This window comes from Haliotis cracherodii, unplaced genomic scaffold (assembly GCF_022045235.1).
Source record: "Haliotis cracherodii isolate W230 unplaced genomic scaffold, xgHalCrac1.p SCAF_15, whole genome shotgun sequence".
In the NCBI taxonomy this organism is placed as follows: domain Eukaryota; kingdom Metazoa; phylum Mollusca; class Gastropoda; order Lepetellida; family Haliotidae; genus Haliotis; species Haliotis cracherodii.
Genome location: NW_027266270.1, coordinates 3,413,593 through 3,434,071, shown reverse-complemented (window position 1 = coordinate 3,434,071; position 20,479 = coordinate 3,413,593). Strand labels below are relative to the sequence as shown.

Genomic DNA, 20,479 nt, shown 5'->3' with positions numbered 1-20,479 from the left:
TCGATCCCACCAGCATTCGTCCCCACTCGCCCCTTTCCGTGCTTGTCCCGGAATAACACGAGTTGGTCACGAATGTTCCACTAGGTATTCTTCAAGATTGAGGTAGGGACCGTTTACATATCGTGACCTCTCACAACAACACGGTGAAGGTTTGGACCGTTTTAATACATGACAGAAAAAAACACATGACAAATAATTTACAATAACACCCACGATATACAGATGAGAGACATAGAACCATGCTTCTTCATACATTGACAATGGATTTCCGATCAACATATATATACGGGCATTGTTTACTTGTTTGATGACATTTTATAGCAATAGGGTAGGTAATCGAATTTAAAAAAAAAAATCATTTCGTTTTTTTATAATTTGAACTGATATATTTTTGTTTACCCTTGTAACATTTCATTTGTGAGAGAGTATTTTCCTTCCTTTATAAATTATTGAACATGTTGATGGATATTTAATTACTGAAATATATTTGAAGACTCGGAGGGATGAAACAGATTTCTTATAATATTAATTTTATTCATCATGTGAAAAAATTAGGCAGCAGTTAGTGAAACAAGTAAACGACCCAGGAGATTCACTTGAGTTTACTCATCAGCAGTGAAAGTATTCCACCACACACCACATATTCCTGTCTCGGACTGAACCATAGCTCCATCTTGAACCACGTCCAAAGCACTTGTCTGACAAATCAACCCAAATTCACTGAAGGACAATATCCAACAAAATAAGTTATGTCTTTAGGAATGTCAGTCTTTCTATTTTTTCCAGTCACATTCAGACCAAGGTTAGCATTTAGTTCGATTCAGGTGCACAAAATTCCCACGTGACAAAGTCTGAAAAAGTGGGTTGCTGTCAACATGGGATCCATTTCAAGTCCCTGGATTCACTGAATCATCTTCTGGTCACTGGATTCACTGAATCATCTTCTGGTCACTGGATTCATTGAATCATCTTCTGGTCACTGGATGCAAGGAATCACATTCAAATCGGTGAATGAACTGAATAACATTTAGGTCACTGAATCACATTCTCGTCTTCAGCACACCACAAGCACAATTTGGGACTGTTTACGTTAAATGAAACAAAATATACAGAAGGAACAATTAAAAATCCATGTTCGTCACCTCCTGTGAGAATCCTTGCAGAACTTGATCCATTGAATGACCTCACCAAGTCTTTTAGAAAACATTGTCTTAAATAAATTATAGGTAGCGTCTTTCTGAACGGCATCAATGAGAGGCTCGTACGTCCTGGCGTAGTGCTCGAGCACCTCGTGGGGGCTGATGCTTCCGTGGAGCTGGTACAGAGCGTCGACGAGGGACTTCTGAAAGATGCACATTGCCTGCAGCATCTCCTTGTGGAAATGGAGGAAGTTGTCGCCGTTGCTGCCGCTATGGTACAGGAGGTCGTACGCATCAAGGAGACCGCTCTCGTTATCTATCAACCAGAGTTTTCCTGTTGTTGTAGATTTACGAAGGTTACGGATGTCATCTTGAATTATCTTTGGTGATTTCTCTTTTTCTGCTGCATCCTGCATACTGGCCACTCTGAAACACAGAATGTTTGGGGACAATTATAAAACATGCATAATGTTATTGTGTTTTTGAATTAATTTGTTTCATAAAAAAATGGAATTACATAATTTGGGCTCAGGTTTTTAAAAAAATATAAACATTTTTCTCTGAACATGCTGCATATCCTGGAAAAATGTCTTGAAGCAGTGACTGACAAGCTATTCTGCCTCTTAACAACATTTAAAGGCCAACCTTCCACAACCCAATCGCCATTCCTACCTACCACCATCCTTACCCTCCACCTCCAAGAATATTTAATGACTGATTGATCCTAAACTGAACCATTTAACCAAATATATGACCATAAGCGCTCAAACTCAGACCCCAGCATGATAAGAAGAGCACTAAGCACTGGACCACCACCTAACATCCTGTCCTTGTTTTGAAGGTCGACCTCCCCTTCCATGTCCATTCCAAATGTCCGCATATAATAGGACCTGTCACTCACTTTCCCATTGTTCAAATTGATCACTCTGAAGCCTTTCAGGATAATCTGTGTGTAGTAACAACATTATCTACCAAAATGATGATATTACTGTCTCACCAAATTAGTAGCTTCCACAGATGATAATACCGTAATCGATGTTAGTGTGCCACTGGCATTACACTGAGTCCGCAGCGAAGAGGGTACTAATTTGGATGCACTCTGCAATGCTAGACCCTCTGTTGTTGCCTCGCATGATCACATGGTTCAGTTCGATGTCAGTCCTACCAAGCAGCATAAGTTTGATAATCTGTTCCTTTTGATCAAACACACAAGTCATTACTAATAAAACACTTAATCTTATCACATTGGGCCAAAGTGACACTTTCACACAAGACCCTATTAATCCAAGTGGTTGACCCTACTTTGACTGGGGAGCTTCGATCCTCCAGGCACCTCATACATGGAGATAATACATGACTCTTTTCTTCTATTTCAGGCGTGCTAGCCATCTATACATCATCTTTGTCCGAGGTTGTGGACAACTCCAATCACATGAATGTATTGACATACTAGATCTACTCCGCCGAGGTGAGGGGATGGCAGTTATTGGCAGATGTACGCTGGTAGCTCGTAGGTTGCTAATTGTGTGATGATGAATGAGCTGGACGTCCCTGAGGAGGTAGATGGAGCTCGCTAAATGCGGACACTTTGGAAGCGGGTTTGCAATACAGTTACAGGACTCATGGAGGAAACGTCTGACTGCAGGTAGGCGATAATGCTTATTATGTTCCTGCTACCACTGTTTTACTGATGATATTCTGCCAGATATTAACGAATGGCATGGAGGAGTTTGATATTTTCAGGAACAATCTTGGAAATATAGCTTACTAGATCGATTGAAAGTACTTTAAATTAGAGGTTGTTATGATGATTTGCTCAGTGAATATTTTAAATTTACATGTTTTGATTCAAATAACATCAAATAACATCTGACTGTGATCTGACAGCTACATCTCATTCATATTTCTTATTGGCCGACCAGAGGTATCAAATCACAATACCAACCTCTGATTAAAACTGCTGATCTGACAGCTACAGCAATGTTGATCTCATTCATATTTCTTATTGGCTGATCAGAGGTATCAAATCACATCTCTGATAAAAACTGCTGATCTGAAAGCTACAGCAATGTTGATCTCATTCATATTTCTTATTTCCCGATCAGAGGTATCAAATCACAATAACCACCTCCGATTAAAACTGCTGATCTGAAAGCTACAGCAATGTTGATCCCATTCATATTTCTTATTGGCCGATCAGAGGTATCAAATCACATTAACAACCTCTGATTAAAACTGCTGATTTGACAGCTACAGCTATGTTGATCTCATTCATAAACCAGGTAATTTTTGAGGGACGTATCAGCTGATTACTTCATTGTTTTAACTTTCACATATCACAGCACTGACTACTTCACCGACAGCAGCCTGATTTCATCACATTTGCACATTTCACAATACAACATCTTGTGATTACTTAACACATTTGAGGGCAGAGTTGCATGCCTTAGGCACACCAGGATCCTATGATCGTGGGCTTGAATCCTGCCATGATATCCTTATGAGTCCTGGACCTACCTATCATAGTTGCCAGTGAGGTAGTCGAAGATGACCATGGCGCCCCACTGGACGATGTCCGACAGTGCCTCAGCACTTAACTTCTTCTCTGCTATGGTGTCGGAGTTGACGATGTCCCCGGCACGATATGCCTCCAGGATCGTTTGCGGCATCTGCACATGAGCTCTGCCAAACAGGGAGGGAGAATTGAGTCACATTGTTGGAAAATAATACAGTACGTGTGAGAATACCTTTTATTTTTCACAATTGTCCAAAAAAAAATGGTTGTTATCATGGTGAATGAAAATATTCCAAGGTACTGTAGTAGTTTCTGTAACTGTAACTACATCTATGTTAAGGTACATAATAAAACTAAGGAAAGAGCATTTTACATGTTATTTCAGCAGGGTGCATATTACATTTAAAACATTCCTTTACCTTGTGATATATCAAGTGTCCTAGCTTCTTTTACTGTAGTGCAAGACTTGGGAGTAGATCTATGCAACTTATCAACTTTTTAAATCTGCATATTATATACGCGTGTGTGTGTGTGTGTGTGTGGTGTGTGGTGTGTGTGTGTGTGTGTGTGTGTGTGTGTGTGTGTGTGTGTGTGTGTGTGTGTCTGTGTCTGTGTCTGTGTGCCTGTCTGTGTGCCTGTGTGTGTGTCTGTGTGTGTCTGTGTGTGGCTGCTTGTACTGATCCTGATTTTATAGTACTAGCTCACTGAGATAGAATGCCGCAGTTTAACATGAATACCCCACTCAGACACAGTATACTGACTCCGAGTCGACCAGTCCTTGTTTTAGCCCCTTAATGCCGAGCGCAAGACAGGGTAACAACAAGTACCATCTTTCAACATCTTTTCGTATGACGCAGCCGGCATATTTATTGACATCAATTTGGTTCAAGTTCGTCTTTGCAGAAATAAAAATAATTCTTTTTCCAAACTCTTGGTCAACACAATACATGATTTGATTGTTGCTGCTCAGTGAAAAACACCAAAATGGTGATGTGATTATTAAGAACTATAAACCTTTTGACATTCATATAATATATTACATTTTTGTGAAAAAAGGATGCATTAGTCGTCAGATTTATGTTCCTCCCATGTTGATTGGAACCCATCCTGTATTACGCTCACCTGCGGGAATTCATATTGTCGATCCACTGAATCAGGGCCACATATTGGTTGTTGCCCCACCCCAGGGCTTCAGTGTCTTGACTCCGCCAGTGGATCGACGAGTCGTTGACCTGGGACAGTAGCACCGCTGGAACGTTGTCCATCCCCAACAACATCGACAGGTAGAAGGAGAGGACCTCACCTGTAGGAGGGAAGCAGGTTCGTTAGAAGGCAGGTGTGACACAGGTCACTCTAACCTAGCTGCCATGCATTATAAGGTGGGATTACTCACCTAACACAAGTGTGTCGTGGGGGTGGTGGTATCAGGCACACATGGGTTAATAAGTCCAATTTCTAACCAAGCTGCCATGCATTATGAAGTGGTATTACTCACCTAACACAAGTGTGTCGTGGGGGTGGTGGTATCAGGCACACATGGGTTAATAAGTCCAATTTCTAACCTAGCTGCCATGCATTATGAAGTGGTATTACTCACCTAACACAAGTGTGTCGTGGGGGTGGCGGTATCGGGCACACATAGTTGTCCCATCCTCCATGACAACAAATCCATTTTTGGGACGTCCGCAGCGATCCCATGATGGTTGCTGGAGACTCTTGACGTGAGTGACTCGCATCCTCCTCACCCAGCCAATCAGGCTGTAGTTGGACATGCCTGGAACATACAGTTCATACATGTATAATTTTTTAAATTGAAGTTTACATGATATACAGCTTTTCCATTGGACGAGAAGTTGATCACATGACTGCGAAATAGACATTCATAATTTTTAAAATTGAAGTTTACATGATATACAGCTTTTCCATTGGACGAGACTGCGAAATAGACGTTCATAAGTGTATGAACGACACAATTTTGACATTCATACGTTTTTCAAAGATTTTATTGTGATAAAGGATGATCAGAACACACTGTTTACTTGTAAAATTAACATGTACGTTTTCACTGAACCATGAAAAATGAAAAATCAAGTCATAAGAAATAAGAAAAAAGGTTTGCAGAGTTTTTTTTGCGTTAGTTGGTTGAAAGTAAGTCTGTTAAGAAAAAGATATGTATTAATATGGATTATAATATGTGTTGTCGTCATTATGTTCATAATAATGAAGTAACTGTGTAATGGATTATGAAAGGACAAGACTTTGAACTATTTATGTACTGTACCCTAATTGAGGTAAGTAGTCAGTGGGTCAAGGGAGACCACTCTTCCAAGCCTAGCGGCATCTTAAGCAGCACAGTAAAATGTAAGTGGCAGGACTGTGGGATACAGTGTCTTAATATGATTATTGAAATTATTCACATGAACGTGACTCCACAGTTATTTAGTTGTGACAGTATGTCAGTATATACAAAAGATGAGCATTATGTGTCAAGTCTGACCCCGTTTTGATTTACTATGAATAATAAAGAAACATTTTTTTAGACATTATCTGAGCTAAATATATCAACTTAATCAATATATCTACCTCTGTGACTTACAAGTAAATGAGGGGCGGTCGGGTAGCCTAGTGGTTAAAGCGTTCGCTCGTCACGCCGAAGATCCGGGTTCGATTCCCGACATGGGTACAATGTGTGAAGCCCCATTTCTGGTGTCCCCCGCCGTGATATTGCTGGAATATTGCTAAAAGCGGCGTAAAACCATACTCACTCACTCACTCACTACAAGTAAATGAATCGTTAATCTATCTTTCTCTAATCTCTAAACATTTGGTGTTTCAGACATAATGAAATGTATGGTTTCTGTTCTATTAAAAAAATATTTCCATTTCAATTTTATGAGCACCCAAACAAAGTGAAGACAGTACAGTCTACCCTTGTTGTAACGCCACACTGGTTATATTGCCCAAGGTGGCCAGAACGGATTTCCCACCTTTAAATTTCCCTGGATATAATGCCAAAATGGTTATAACGCCACTGCCAACCATTCTCAGAACAAATGTTCGTATTCCCTGGTTATAATGTATTTGTTTAATACATTTGTTTTATACATACTATAATGTATAAAAGTGTGTTATGCTCATAAAATATATCTGGCTTGGAAATATTTTCTAAACATGTGACCTTCAAATGAACCATATATCTTCATCCAGTTCTAGGGTCTTATAGTCCACGACTACTGATCAGGAGGTTGTGGGTTCGATTCCCGTAATTTCCTTACTTGTCCTCGAGTTTAGAACATTGGACATTTGAAACATTTGAAGTCCGAACTTTATCTGCTTCTCTACTTGTCAAAATGCTGTCTTACCACGCTCCATCCCAACATCAGCTCATCCCAATTAGTCCACAAAGGCCATATAACTACCTGAATTAACCCTACATTATATATAATGTGTTTGCACAGCTAGCATCACAGCCTAGCCAAACCCATCCCCGTATTAGAAGCAGTAGCCTTGCTCCAAGGCTGTACTGAAAGAAAAGTCCATGGATGTTTGGTAGTTCTATGCTCCTAATAGCAAGTCTAGATATGTGGACTCCAGTCTGTTAGGGGCATCTTGTTCTTATCATTTACATAATCTAGAACTATGATTTAAACTTATAATTATAGCATAAGGGACTTGTGCAAGTCTACAGAAGCAGGTGCCCCCTGACTTGTCCAAGGCTGTGTGTTATGGTATCTAATGGAGGGCTCTGTAATGAAGACAAATGGGAAGTGATCACGGCCTGAGATAGGGGGACACTTCTCATCCGGGACGACCAGGAGGTGTTGAGTGTTATCATTTACTTCTGCGTAACTAAATGGGGATGTATTGAAACTCTGATCTATGTTGACACATACAGATGGCAGGATTAGACCTATGTTTAACAGGATAACAAGCCTGTAGTTTGTCCTGGTAATGTCTGTGTACCTGCTCACCCACTCATTGTATGGGGAAATGGGACTCGACTCAAGTTTTGGTAGGGATATGTTTTATTATGTCTTGATTGACCCCACTAAGTATGTCAATACTCATAACATGTTGATGTAGTATGACGTATCTCAGTGTCCTTATCAAACGTTGAGTAGTATAATATTTATTGCACAAAGTAATCCATTACGGATCATTACAAAATCTTAAATGACAAAAACATGATGATTCACACACAGACACACACACAGACACACAGACACAAACACACACACACACACACACACACACACACACACACACACACACACACACACACACACACACACACACACACACACACACACACTCTCTCTCTCACTCACTCACTCACTCACTCGCTCACACACAGAAAATAACATTTAAAAATGTCAGTATTACATATTTGATGATATTATACATAAAATGTCATCGGTTGATTAAGATCAACAAGTATTTATCGCTTGTAATTATAGATATTTAAACAAATGCAATTGATGTTGATGACTTCATTATTTAAGAGGATGTAGTGAAATCATTTCTTTTCATGATTTAGGACATTTTCATTTTGTGTGGATAATTTTCCAAAGAGCCATTTTGTGAATCGGTGTATATAGAATTATGAACCCGTGAGAAAATGTCTCAGCTAGCACGATGACTCACAGTTTGAATGCAGCATTGTAAGCCTGCCGTTTTTGTTTCAAACTCATGATGAGAATGTCAGTCAGTAAAAATATACCAACTTTTATATCCCTATGCAGTAACTCACCAAGTTGCTTCAATTCAACATGTAGAGCATAGCCTCTGATGGAGTGGGGTGGGTGGTCGGCTTTGTATGTTCTATACATAATTTATGGTTACTTAATCTTATTTTAGAAAGTGCGATCGGTATTTTCTTATTTTACTGTGTCTGAGATAAGGTTCTAATTTTATTTCATTCTTAACAACCCTGTATGTCCTGAGTTTGTTTCCTGTGTCTCTAGTTGCATTAACATCTGGGCCCACTCGCACAAAGAGATCTTAGCGCTAAGATGATCGTAACTCCCATACTTTAACATAGGCTTACAATAGTCTTAGCGCTAAGATCGCTTCGTGCAAGTGGGCCCTGGAGAGTTTCCTTGAAGGGGTCGAATTTCGACTTTTTTGTCTCTTTGAAATTGTGTTTTCCTAAGATTAGATTGAGCTGGCAAACCCATCCTGATCGTTTATTCACCAAATATGTACATTCAGCAAAACCATTCTGAAGTATTATATTTTTTGAAGAATGAACATGGTGATAGAAATTTGCTTTTTTTATTGGTACTGTGTGGATAAAAGGATTGAGTCCTAGTTCTGCTCGGCTTGCCCAGTTGTGTGTTGTTTAACTGACACCTTACATGGATTTACAAAATCTGAGCTGCAGTTTCTCAGGGATAAATTTGATAAAATGGAATAAATATCTTCGCAGACAAAACAGCAGCCATGAACACAGAGGGATTCTAGGTGATATATTGTGGATTCCATCAACTGAGGTACTTAAAAATATTTATTTACTCTTTTTCGGTTAGAATGAATCAGTGGTACACAATTTTATACTAAAGTTTTGTCTTGGAATTAAGCAATGAGAACGTACATCTTTATGGATAACAGCATGTGGTTTATTGCGTGTAGCAACGTTTTGATGTAGATTCTTACACCGTTATCAAAGTTCGGTTTTAAACTATACCACTCAACTTTAGATAGGGATAATTATACATGTCATCATGAGAATCAGTTTTTTGTCTCATGGATAGATAAAACAAATATCCCTCTCTAAAGTGGAGTTGTATATTTTAAAATTTGTCTTTATAAATTGCCTTTGAAATCTAATTGAAAAGGCCCCAGAGAATCTCCATTCATTTTCAGGAATCTAGATTTGGCAAAGTAGTGTAGAGTTTTTTTTATATTTCTGTTTCAAGATCTGTATGAGATACCAACCACTCAGCACATTAGGTAAATGAATCCTGAAACTGTTCAAGTGAAAGTAGGTATTTTCAAACACTATAGGGCAGAAAAATGTCAAGCTATCATCTTGGATAAAGCTTCATGATAGTAAAAGGGACTCAAGTGCTGATGTTCTCTTACACACACTTGTTCTATTAATCACATCTAAAGCAACAAACTCTTCTCAGATGGCTTCAAAAAGGTTTCAATCACCATTATGCAACATATTAAAAAAGAAGTTAATTGAAAAAGTATTCGTGGTATTCACTCATTTTATCTTTAAAAATTTCAGTTATGGCTTGCACATGGGTGAAACATGTTGGCCAATAACGATTCAGTGCATCCCGTATGTTGTATATCAGAGGGGAGGGATGGGAGGTAGTGATGTAGGCTGTATGGTAGTGATGTAGGCTGTATGGTAGTGATGTAGGCTGTGGGGTAGTGATGTAGGCTGTGGGGTAGTGATGTAGGCTGTGGGGTAGTGATGTAGACTGTGGGGTAGTGATGTAGACTGTGGGGTAGTGATGTAGGCTGTGGGGTAGTGATGTAGGCTGTGGGGTAGTGATGTAGGCTGTGGGGTAGTGATGTAGGCTGTAGGGTAGTGATGAAGGCTTTAGGGTAGTGATGGAGGCTGTAGGATAGTGATGTAGGCTGTAGGGTAGTGGTGTAGACTGTAGGGTAGTGATGTAGGCTGTAGGGTAGTGATGAAGGCTTTAGGGTAGTGATGTAGGCTGTAGGGTAGTGGTGTAGACTGTAGGGTAGTGGTGTAGACTGTAGGGTAGTGATGGAGGCTGTAGGATAGTGATGTAGGCTGTAGGGTAGTGGTGTAGACTGTAGGGTAGTGGTGTAGACTGTAGGGTAGTGATGTAGGCTGTAGGGTAGTGATGGAGGCTGTAGGATAGTGATGGAGGCTGTAGGATAGTGATGTAGGCTGTAGGGTAGTGGTGTAGACTGTAGGGTAGTGGTGTAGACTGTAGGGTAGTGATGTAGGCTGTAGGGTAGTGATGGAGGCTGTAGGATAGTGATGTAGGCTGTAGGGTAGTGGTGTAGACTGTAGGGTAGTGGTGTAGACTGTAGGGTAGTGATGTAGGCTGTAGGATAGTGATGTAGGCTGTAGGGTAGTGGTGTAGACTGTAGGGTAGTGGTGTAGACTGTAGGGTAGTGATGTAGGCTGTAGGGTAGTGATGGAGGCTGTAGGATAGTGGTGTAGGCTGTAGGGTAGTGGTGTAGACTGTAGGGTAGTGATGTAGACTGTGGGGTAGTGATGTAGGCTGTAGGGTAGTGATGGAGGCTGTAGGATAGTGATGTAGGCTGTAGGGTAGTGGTGTAGACTGTAGGGTAGTAGTAATATTCCAACTATATGATGGCGGTCTGAAAATAATCGAGCCTGGACCAGACAATCCAGTGATTGATATCATGAGCATGAATCCTCGCAATTGGGAAACAATTACATGACCACCCAATCCAATTAGTCGCCTCTTATATAGTCGCCTTTTAGTGCAAGCTTGGGCTGGTGAAGACCTAAAAATAGGTACACAAAATGCTTTCTCTTATCTTAACAATGTCTTAATTGGATTGGCTAATCAGGCAATCTCGGTGACATGGTTGGTTGTGCTTCATCATACCGTTACAGAATGGGAAAGTGCTCATGATATCAACCACTGGTTTGTGTGTATTTAATGACAGGTCGCAGTGACCTAGCTTAAATATTGCTGAAACAGCATAAAATAAAAGCCAACATTACAGCTTAGTGGCAAGGCATACTTGCTGTCTTCCTGCCAAGCTGATCACCTGTCTGCTCTGCAGGGCTGGAGTACCTTCTCAACACAGAGATTTATGTCCTATTATTTATGACAGTGGAGTGTTAAGATGTCTGTGTGAGATGGGTCCAGTCTTGTGAAGCACGACTTATTCACAGGTCGAGGTGTTGAGTCCCAGCAGTCGAGGAATTTGTCACTATCAGGCTGTCGTATATTGTGTTGTCAAACGCAACCATGTCAAGAGGGGAGCCATTTGATAAGAGCCTGCCTGGTTGAGCACCTAGGGGCTGTTTTATACTGGGAGTTTGCAGACATGGTGGACAACAGAGGCATGATGGAGTATACATTGTCACAGATTCGTGGATTCACATTGACAAAGTTGTTTTATAACTCATGTAATAACACACACAGGTGATAAGTTTGTTAATGGACTACCTTATAATTCAGTGGTGTTCAGTTAGATCTGATTTTATTGGAGTGTTTATGGATCTGTATTGCTCGCAGTGTCTGGGGCGGTGGGGTAGCCTTGTGGTTAAAGCGTTCGCTTATCATGCCAAAACCATTTCAGGTGTCTCCTGCCGTGATATTGCTGGAATATTGCTAAAAGCAGCGTAAAAACTATGTATACTCAAAGAAAATAGAAACTGTACAGATGTTTAGTTTACTTAAGATGGAACTTACAAATGTTTTTTAAAGATTTTTTGTTTTCAAGTTAATATTTGAACATAGTTAAATTTTCAATTTCCCATGCTGCCAGGCCTTAATGTTTTTCTGTGCATACATTAGCTCAATTTCAAGTTATTTTTTTTCATTTCTGATTCACATTTGTACAGTAGTTTGATAAAGGCAACCAATTTGAGGGCATTGCTGGGCAGTGGGGTAGGCTAGTCAGTGGATCATCACACTGAAGACCTGGGTTTGATTACCTACATGGGTACAATGTGTGAAGCCCATATCTGGTGTCCCCTACCGTGATATTGTTTGAATATTGATAAAAGCGTCGTCGAGTCAAATCCACTCACTCACTTTATTAGCCATTACACTTTAATATAACTTTTAAGACACTCATCATCACTCTTTATAGTTAATTATCCCCCACCACAAATTGGAAGGGGATATAAAAATAGGTGCTGTCCGTCGTCATGTTTCTGGAGCAGAGCTAAAAAAACATGAGAGATATCTTAACCAAACATGACACATAGATAGGTGTAGTGGTAAACTGGTGCCTTTTGATAGTTTAGGATTTTGAAAAACATTATGTTTTGATTTCCAAAGCAACAACTTTAACTTAGATTGAAAATGGCGGTAGTGCTCGTTTCTGGTTCAGATCTTGAAAACTGTACAATATTTCTTGTAAGAATATACAATATTGGTAGCAAGGCATATGTTTTCACAATGTGCCGATGCAGCAGTTCATAATGAAAGTTGTCGATGCCCGTGTAGTCTGGGTGACCTGAATCTGTTTGTGCATCTCAGTCAGTTTCTGTTGATATTTGTACACTCTAAAGCTTTGTAATGCTACATGCTTCCTGCGCGTGACGATTCTGATATGATAAAGCAATCAATATCGATAACACAGGCATGTTACTCAAACACTGACGTGAAAAGATCTCCCGGTTGTGGATCATGTAGTCGCTCTTGGTGGTGTTCCTAGTTGTCTTTACAATTGCTTCACATTTAAGTGCAGCGTGAAATAATGTTTTGTGGATGAGATATTGATAAAGAAAGACCATCTGTTGTGCCAGAATGTAGGACAACTGATCGAGTTGATAGATCAGACCGATTGCCCAGATCTGGATCCAGACAATGTTGGTGATGACCTGATAGATCCAGTGACGTACACATGGATCTAGTCATTGGTGGTGACAACTAGAGGGATCTAGTCATTGATGGTGACAACCAGATGGATCTAGTCGTTGGTGGTGACATCTAGAGGGATGTAGTCATTGGTGGTGACAACCAGATGGATCTAGTCATGGGTGGTGACAACCAGATGGATCTAGTCATGGGTGGTGACAACCAGATGGATCTAGTCATGGGTGGTGACAACTAGAGGGATCTAGTCATTGATGTGACAACCAGATGGATCTAGTCCTTGATGGTGACAACCAGATGGATCTAGTCGTTGGTGGTGACAATTAGAGGGATCTAGTCATTGATGGTGACAAGCACATGGATCCAGTCATGGGTGGTGACAACCAGATGGATGTAGTCATGGGTGGTGACAACCAGATGGATCTAGTCATTGATGGGGACAACCAGATGGATCTAGTCATTGATGGGGACAACCAGATGGATCTAGTTGTTGATGGGGACAACCAGATGGATCTAGTCATTGATGGGGACAACCAGATGGATCTAGTCATTGATGGGGACAACCAGATGGATCTAGTCGTTGATGGGGACAACCAGATGGATCTAGTCATTGGTGGTGACAATTAGAGGGATCTAGTCATTGATGGTGACAAGCACATGGACCCAGTCATGGGTGGTGACAACCAGATGGATCTTATCACAGGTGGTGACAAGCACATGGATCCAGTCATTGGTGTTGACAATCACAAGGATCTTGTCATGGGTGGTGACAACCACATGGATCCAGTCATTGATGGTGACAATCACATGGATCCAGTCATGGGTGGTGACAACCACATGGATCCAGTCATTGATGGTGACAATCACAAGGATCTTGTCATGGGTGGTGACAACCACAAGGATCCAGTGATTGACGGTGACGGACATCAACAGCAAACAGTACCTCACAAATAAGATGACCTTGGGATATATATATCCCACCAGGAACTTAAAATTGTTCAGGAACTTGTTCAGGTGTTCACTTCGCAGTATTGACAGCAACATGAAGCCCCAGTGTACAGATGGATGCACACTTTGTTCTAGTGTGCAGGGACAGGAATCAACCTGCATAGAGCTGCTTCTTCGTTACATCGTGCCTGGAGCCTCTCTGACGCTTGCACCACACAACTGAGAAACAATTGCATATGGGTGATGTTTCACTAACAGATTAGTGAGAGTAGGTTGAAATCTAATAAAGAAGAATTCAGCTGAATCTTTGTTCACTTGTTGTTGTTAGTTGTTTTGTTTCATGGACAATATGACTCTGTCATGCTGTATCCACGTCTGGCTGTGGAGTGTTGGGCTCTTGGTTCAATGTTTGTAATGGCCAGGGACCATTCATGGATTTTATTCAATTAACACTTAACATTTCATGATTCCATTCTGTAGCTGTGTCTCTGCCTTTATGGTCTGTCCAAAACAACAGGCAGACAAATAAAGTATTCTCCATTTCTAGTTTAGTCGATAACTTTTGGCTCCAGTTGGTTGAGACTAAGTGTCACCTTAGCAGAACAAGTTATTGCAGTTTTAACTGGGAGCTAAACTGGGGAGACATGGCAACGGTTTTACGAGGGTTTTATGCATTGTTTTAGTTGACCAGCATGCACCTGCCATGACACTGCTGGGTTAGAGTAAGATCAGGCCATCATGAATCAATTGTCATTTGTCTTCTTAAAACTCAGTCAGGAGGCATGTCATTTTATTTATTGAATTTTTATCGAGACAAACTGTTCAATCAGTTGTTTAAATCAATTTTCAGACCGATGAAGATCTGGGGTAGAATAGGTCTTCAGCAACCCATGCTTGCCGTAAAAGGCGACTATGCTTGTCATAAGAGGCGACTAATGATCTCGGGTGGTCAGAATCGCTGACTTGGTTGGTGCCTACATGTCCCAATTGCGTGGATCGATGCTCATGATGTCAATCACTGGATTGTCTGGTCCAGACTCGATTACAGACTGCCGTCATATGGCTGGAATATTGCTGAGTGCAGCGTTAAACAACAAACAAAACAAACAAATGTTAATCATTAATGGATGCATTTCACTTTCAGTGGATGCATGAATGTAAAGTGGTACTTTGTATATATGGTGTATTTGATAAAAGGGAGCACAGAGATGTTCTTCATTAGCAAAGTTGGGCGGTCGGGTAGCCTAGTAGTTAAAGCGTTTGCTCGTCACGCAGAAGACCCGGGTTCGATTCCCGACATGGATACAATGTGTGAAGCCCATTTCTGGTGTCCCCCGTCGTGATATTGCTGGAATATTGCTAAAAGCGGCGTTAAACCATACTCACTCTCTCACTCATTAGCATAGTACATCGGGACATCAAAATAATGTGAGGCAGTGTGTTTGATAGTCAGGCGGGCTTATAATTAATTAATTACAGACTAAGACAGACTTACTGGCAGTTTAACATGGCATAATGCTGGTTGGTGAGAAACCCTCGACTAGAATAGACGTCCAATTAAACATACATATCCAATTAGACAATTGGACCACAGGGAGGTATCTGTATCTGATGCCATATCATCAATAATAGATCACCTATTGATGTGGCAGGAAGGGAGACTGTCATGGTGTTGTAATCGTTAATTGAGTCGTTGAAGACAACACTGCGGTTGGTCCCAGAGGGCCGTTTGAGGGTTTTTTTTGCTTCCAGAACACTTTGTTACCAGATTATTCTAAATCGTATTACATCATTTGTGATAAGGGGGGGGGGGGGGGTGTTTGCCAAAAAGTGTCACTACTATAGTGAAGGGGGGGAATGAAACAATTACACATAATTCCAACAAAAAAGTACCAATTTGACCTTTTTTTAGGTAGTGGTAATTTATTATACGGTGTGTATGTCGTGAAAAATGACACATGTATTTTGGGGGAGGATGGGGGGAGATGGGGCATTAAAAATGTTACATAAAATGGGGAGGGGGTAACATCATACTGTCCTGAGGCCAATTCCCTCCCCCCAACAACAATAAATGACAAGTCTTTCAAAGGCATTTGGAAATGATACACACAAAGAACAGAATTTAAGGATGTCAACTTCTTTATTATGAGGAACACAACGTTTTAGAGTATAGGCTTACTCCTTCATCAGGTGAAAGAACAAAACAATTAAAAAAATTAAATGACTAGTCCCATAATGATTCTAACCATGACAGTGGCTCTGATACAAAGAATTTCGAATATGGAGTCATAGGAGGGCGACTAACGGGATCAGGTGGACTGATTGCTCGTCACGGAGTCTGACCACATTTAGCCACCTGTTACAACACGCATATCCTGCTGGGGACCTATGTTGTTTCCTGGAATCAGCACTGGTGTAGTTTATGTGTTATTTTCGCCCGTCACAGTTACTGATAGCTGTTGAGCATGAGGCGAGGTGAAATGGCGTTTAACGTCGCGTCCAAGATTATTGCACTTATATAGCTTGCGTGTGTGTGTGTGTGTGTGTGTATCCGATTTATAGTGCAAGCCCACTGAGATACCATGCCGCAGTTTAACATGAATACCCCACTCAGGCACAGTATACTGACTCCGAGCCGACAAGTCCTTGTTTTAGCCCCTTCATGCTGAACGCCAGACAGGGTAACAACAAGTACCATCTTTTAACGTCTCTTAGTATTACGCGGCCGGGGATCGAACCCCGGACCTTCCGCTCTCCGGGCGGACGCTTTACCACAAGACCATATGGTGATGGTCCTGCTGAGTATGAAGCTGCCTGATTAGCTAATTAGCTAAACAGTCAGTTCTGGATGTAACCTATCATGACTGTACAGGTCGATACATTGGAGTCTCCTTTATGCCTGAGGTTATCATCAAATTACCTGAGTTTTGGGTCCATTGTCATGTTACCATGGCAACAAAGCAGATTGTATTATCTGGAATGTAGTGTCAAGAGTGTCAATAGTTGGCACTGCATCGGCGGAGGAAATCAGGCTGATAGTGACATATTGGTTATTTCAGTTGCAATTTTGTCCTAACGGGAATATAGCAGTCAGTGTAACATACAGCAGATCCCGTTAATCAGGGTGGTATACTTCACAAAATAACTTCATTTTGTTCTTCTAGCTATATATATAGCACATGGCACAAGTGTGCAAACTGTTCGTTTTGTTTTTGTTTGTTTGTTGTTTAACGCCGCACTCAACAATATTCCAGCTATATGACGGCGGTCTGTAAATAATCGAGTCTGGACCAGACAATCCAGTGATTAATATCATGAGCATCGATCCATGCAATTGGGATCGATGACATGCATCAACAAAGTCAGCGAGTCTGACCATCCGATCCCGTTAGTCGCCTTTTACGACAAGCAGTCACCTTTTACGGCAAGCATGGGTTGCTGAAGACCTATTCTACCCCGGCATCTTCACGGGTCCAAACTGTTCGTTATGAAGATAGTACATTGCAGTGTTTGCACACATCTGATTAGGAGCTTTTCTGTACTTCGGGATATTTTTTTGTTGCTTGTTTAACCATGCGCTCAGCAATATTCCAGCTATATGACGGCAGTCTGTAAATAGACAAGTCTGGACCAGACAGTCCAGTGATTGACATTATGAACATTGATCCACGCAATTGGGATACAATGACATGCATCAACCAAGTCAGCAAGTCTGACCACCCGATGCCTCTTATGACAAACATAATCGCCTTTTTAGGCAATCATGGGTCGCTGAAGACCTATTCTACCCTGGATCTTAACAGGGATTTGGGGATGGATGACCATTGACAGGCCAAATGTGACATTGACTGGTAAATTGAAAGGCTGTCTGTCCCAGAGGTGGGCAGAAATATGGTATGCCGTTTGACTTTAGACCATTGTCTGACCCCGACAGTATACATTCTTTCAATTAGCCAGTATGTTGTAAATGGGTCACTGAATCTGGCCACGGAGGTGTAATGAAGAAACATGTCGGGTTTCTCTTCTAAAACACATGCAGATATTTAGTCTTGTCACATGTGGATTTGCTTTCACCAATCTTAGCTACCTCGTCGAGCTTGCCCAATACAACATGACTGTATCATGCCGACATTATCCAACTTGGCCATGTGTTTCATGAACATGTGATCACTATGGTGTCACGTGGTCCTGTACACAGTGCACAGGTCACAGGTTATAGGTCACAGGTCATGTGAAGTTGAGAAGCGGTTTTGAATGAGTGACCATGTTTGGCAGCATAAACCCACAGAGATTATTCATAACTTGACTGGTTAGACAAATGCAAGTGTCTGCGTTACATGTTTTTAAAAAAAAATTATGGATAAATAACTGACTGGAATAATTATTTTATACTTAACTTTTGATACTCTGAATCTTTGAGAGACATTAAGCATCCATTCCCTCACTAATTAACCCAGCACTAACGAGGATGTAACTGCTTGCAATGTATTCTTAATTATGGAAGATCTGAATTCCTGACTAATTGGTTTTTAAGCTTGATATATTGTCTTTGAATGTCAAAGAGGAAATGTTGTTTCCACATTTAGCCCTTTAATTGTGCCTAAGCTTGCACAGGTCTCTGATGAAATGAGTATTAGTTTCAACCTTAATTCCTCTATTATGTCCCTGTTTAAGACTGGCGTCCTGTCCACTTATCTACACTTGACTATTACATGTGTTAAGATAGAATTACTGTACATCCATGGACTAGACATCATTCAGTGCAGGGGCGGTCGGGTAGCCTAGTGGTTAAAGCGTTGGCTCGTCACGCCGAAAACCCGGTTTCGATTCCAGACATGGGTACAATGTGTGAAGCCCATTTCTGGTGTCCCCTGCCGTGATATTGCTGGAATATTGCTTAAAGTGGTGTAAAACCATACTCACTCACTCACACTCATTCAGTGCAGCCTCGGACTTATCATTCACAACAACCCTGTCTATCATCCCACATTACATCAAGACCAACTTTTGTTTTGTATCTCGGGGGCTTGACCACTGCCACTGCTGGGTGAATATATATCGTGATCACCGACTTTTGCCATCCCCATTGTTTTTTGTATTTGGAACTGACCACTACTATCATATTACATACTGCCAGTGAATATTGTACCACCTCTCTATTGTGTACTGTCATTGAATGTTGTACCACCACTCTATTGTGTACTGCCATTGAATACTGTACCACCTCTCTATTGTGTACTGCCATTGAATGTTGTACCACCTCTCTATTGTGTACTGTCATTGAATATTGTACAACCACTCTATTGTGTACTGTCATTGAATATTGTACAACCACTCTATTGTGTACTGTCATTGAATACTGTACCACCACTCTATTGTGTACTGTTATTGAATGTTGTACTACCACTCTATTGTGCACTGCCATTGAATGTTGTACCACCACTCTATTGTGTACTGTCATTGAATATTGTACCACCACTCTATTGTGTACTGCCATTGAATATTGTACCACCTCTCTATTGTGTACTGTCATTGAATATTGTACCACCTCTCTATTGTGTACTGTCATTGAATACTGTACCACCACTCTATTGTGTACTGTCATTGAATACTGTACCACCACTCTATTGTGTACTGCCATTGAATACTGTACCACCACTCTATTGTGTACTGTCATTGAATACTGTACCACCACTCTATTGTGTACTGTCATTGAATACTGTACCACCACTCTATTGTGTACTGTCATTGAATATTGTACCACCTCTCTATTGTGTACTGTCATTGAATGTTGTACCACCTCTCTATTGTGTGCTGTCATTGAATATTGTACAACCACTCTATTGTGTGCTGTCATTGAATACTGTACCACCACTCTATTGTGTACTGTCATTGAATATTGTACCACCACTCTATTGTGTACTGCCATTGAATATTGTACCACCTCTCTATTGTGTACTGTCATTGAATGTTGTACCACATCTCTATTGTGTACTGTCATTGAATATTGTACCACCACTCTATTGCGTACTGTCATTGAATACTGTACCACCACTTTATTGTGTACTGTCATTGAATATTGTACCACCTCTCTATTGTGTACTGTCATTGAACGTTGTACACCACTCTATTGTGTACTGTCATTGAATATTGTACCACCACTCTATTGTGTACTGTCATTGAATATTGTACCACCACTCTATTGTGTACTGTCATTGAATATTGTACCACCTCTCTATTGTGTACTGTCATTGAACGTTGTACACCACTCTATTGTGTACTGTCATTGAATATTGTACCACCACTCCATTGTGTACTGTCATTGAATATTGTACCACCTCTCTATTGTGTACTGTCAT

General features: G+C 40.8%; 1 protein-coding gene across 3 annotated transcripts in view; it reads right to left on the bottom strand.

Moving 5' to 3' along the window:
- Window positions 1-566: 566 nt before the first annotated feature.
- LOC139462175 (four-jointed box protein 1-like) overlaps window positions 567-20,479 on the bottom strand; it is a 60,656-nt gene continuing 40,743 nt past the window's right edge. For all 3 annotated transcript variants that reach the window (XM_071243717.1, XM_071243719.1, XM_071243718.1), the window contains exons 4-7: window positions 5,252-5,428; window positions 4,777-4,957; window positions 3,657-3,821; window positions 567-1,565 (exon numbers count right to left, since the gene is read on the bottom strand). In XM_071243717.1, the coding sequence (XP_071099818.1) occupies window positions 1,139-1,565; window positions 3,657-3,821; window positions 4,777-4,957; window positions 5,252-5,428 (950 nt within the window). In that variant the 3' untranslated portion in view covers window positions 567-1,138. The remainder of the gene's footprint in view (window positions 1,566-3,656; window positions 3,822-4,776; window positions 4,958-5,251; window positions 5,429-20,479) is intronic.